The sequence below is a fragment of the Arachis ipaensis genome, chromosome B08, assembly GCF_000816755.2.
Source record: "Arachis ipaensis cultivar K30076 chromosome B08, Araip1.1, whole genome shotgun sequence".
Lineage (NCBI taxonomy): Eukaryota > Viridiplantae > Streptophyta > Magnoliopsida > Fabales > Fabaceae > Arachis > Arachis ipaensis.
The window spans coordinates 44,296,261-44,297,352 of NC_029792.2; the positions used below are offsets into that span (position 1 = coordinate 44,296,261).

At 31.7% G+C, this 1,092-nt stretch overlaps 1 protein-coding gene across 2 annotated transcripts in view; it reads right to left on the reverse strand.

Moving 5' to 3' along the window:
* Positions 1 to 1,092, reverse strand: part of LOC107614520 (3-ketoacyl-CoA synthase 19-like) — a 4,095-nt gene that overhangs the window by 849 nt on the left and 2,154 nt on the right. For both annotated transcript variants that reach the window (XM_021109390.1, XM_016316707.2), the window contains exon 2: positions 490 to 837. In XM_021109390.1, coding sequence (XP_020965049.1) covers positions 490 to 837 — 348 coding nt within the window. The remainder of the gene's footprint in view (positions 1 to 489; positions 838 to 1,092) is intronic.

Here is a 1,092-nt window from a genome sequence, read left to right on the forward strand (position 1 = left end):
TATTCAAAAGTGATAATATCTATATCTATTCTATACATATGCATATATAAAGATGATTGGGTTCCTAAATGAAATTTGGTCTCTAAAAACTGGCCTAGCCTAACAAAATAAATAATTTTCAGATCTATAAATACATTTTAACTAAAATACAAATAAATAATTATTAAAGTTTCATAATCATAACTACTATGCATCTTAAAAAGTAACCATTATTTGTAAATCTAAATCAAAACAAAGGTATATGTCTATCAATCTACTACTAGTAATTAGAGGAGAAAACTAAATAATTGATATATGAACCAAATTTAATTTAATAGTTCTTAGTTTTTTTTTTTTTGCAAATAATCTAATTCCTAACATGTAGTAGCTAGATCACTAAAAAGAAGTAAAGAACACATATATACTACTAAGACGCGAAATAGGGATATTAATACTAATTATATAATTTTAATTTATATTTGTATACATGCATGGCAAAGTTTTCATTACCCTTGTTCATCTTCCACCATCATGGCACAACCGTAAGCTTCATCACTTGCTCCAAGGTGGGTTCTTTCCACATGCTTTAGCCTCAGAATTGCGTTTGGCTTCAGGGAGGGGTTGTTAGTGAGGAGCAAGCAGCCACCGCCGGAGCGAAACAGACAGTTAGATAGCATCATGGAGGTTACCTTGCCGCAGTACCATGACTGGCTGAGGCACTCTGTGCTCACCACAACGGCGAGGCAGTTCTTGTGCATCGTCTTCAGAAGACGATGCACCAAATCTATGGCTACTATGCTTCCGCTGCAACCTGTTCCGCTCAGGTTGAAGACCTTAATATCCTCCCTCAATTTGTACCTATATATTTATAGTAACAATAAAAGTGGTGACAACAAATTAAATTAAAGTGAATCATATGTAAATTTTGAAAACTGAATTATTATTAGACATCAAACTGTTTAATAATATGGGGTGAGAGGTTCAGAAGTTTAATCAATTTAATTTGGGTTATTAAAATAAGAATTTAATTTTAATATACTTACGTGTATTTAATTACCTAACAAAAATAACTGTATTTTATATTGATCGCGAAAATAGTCATCTGAGCTAAAA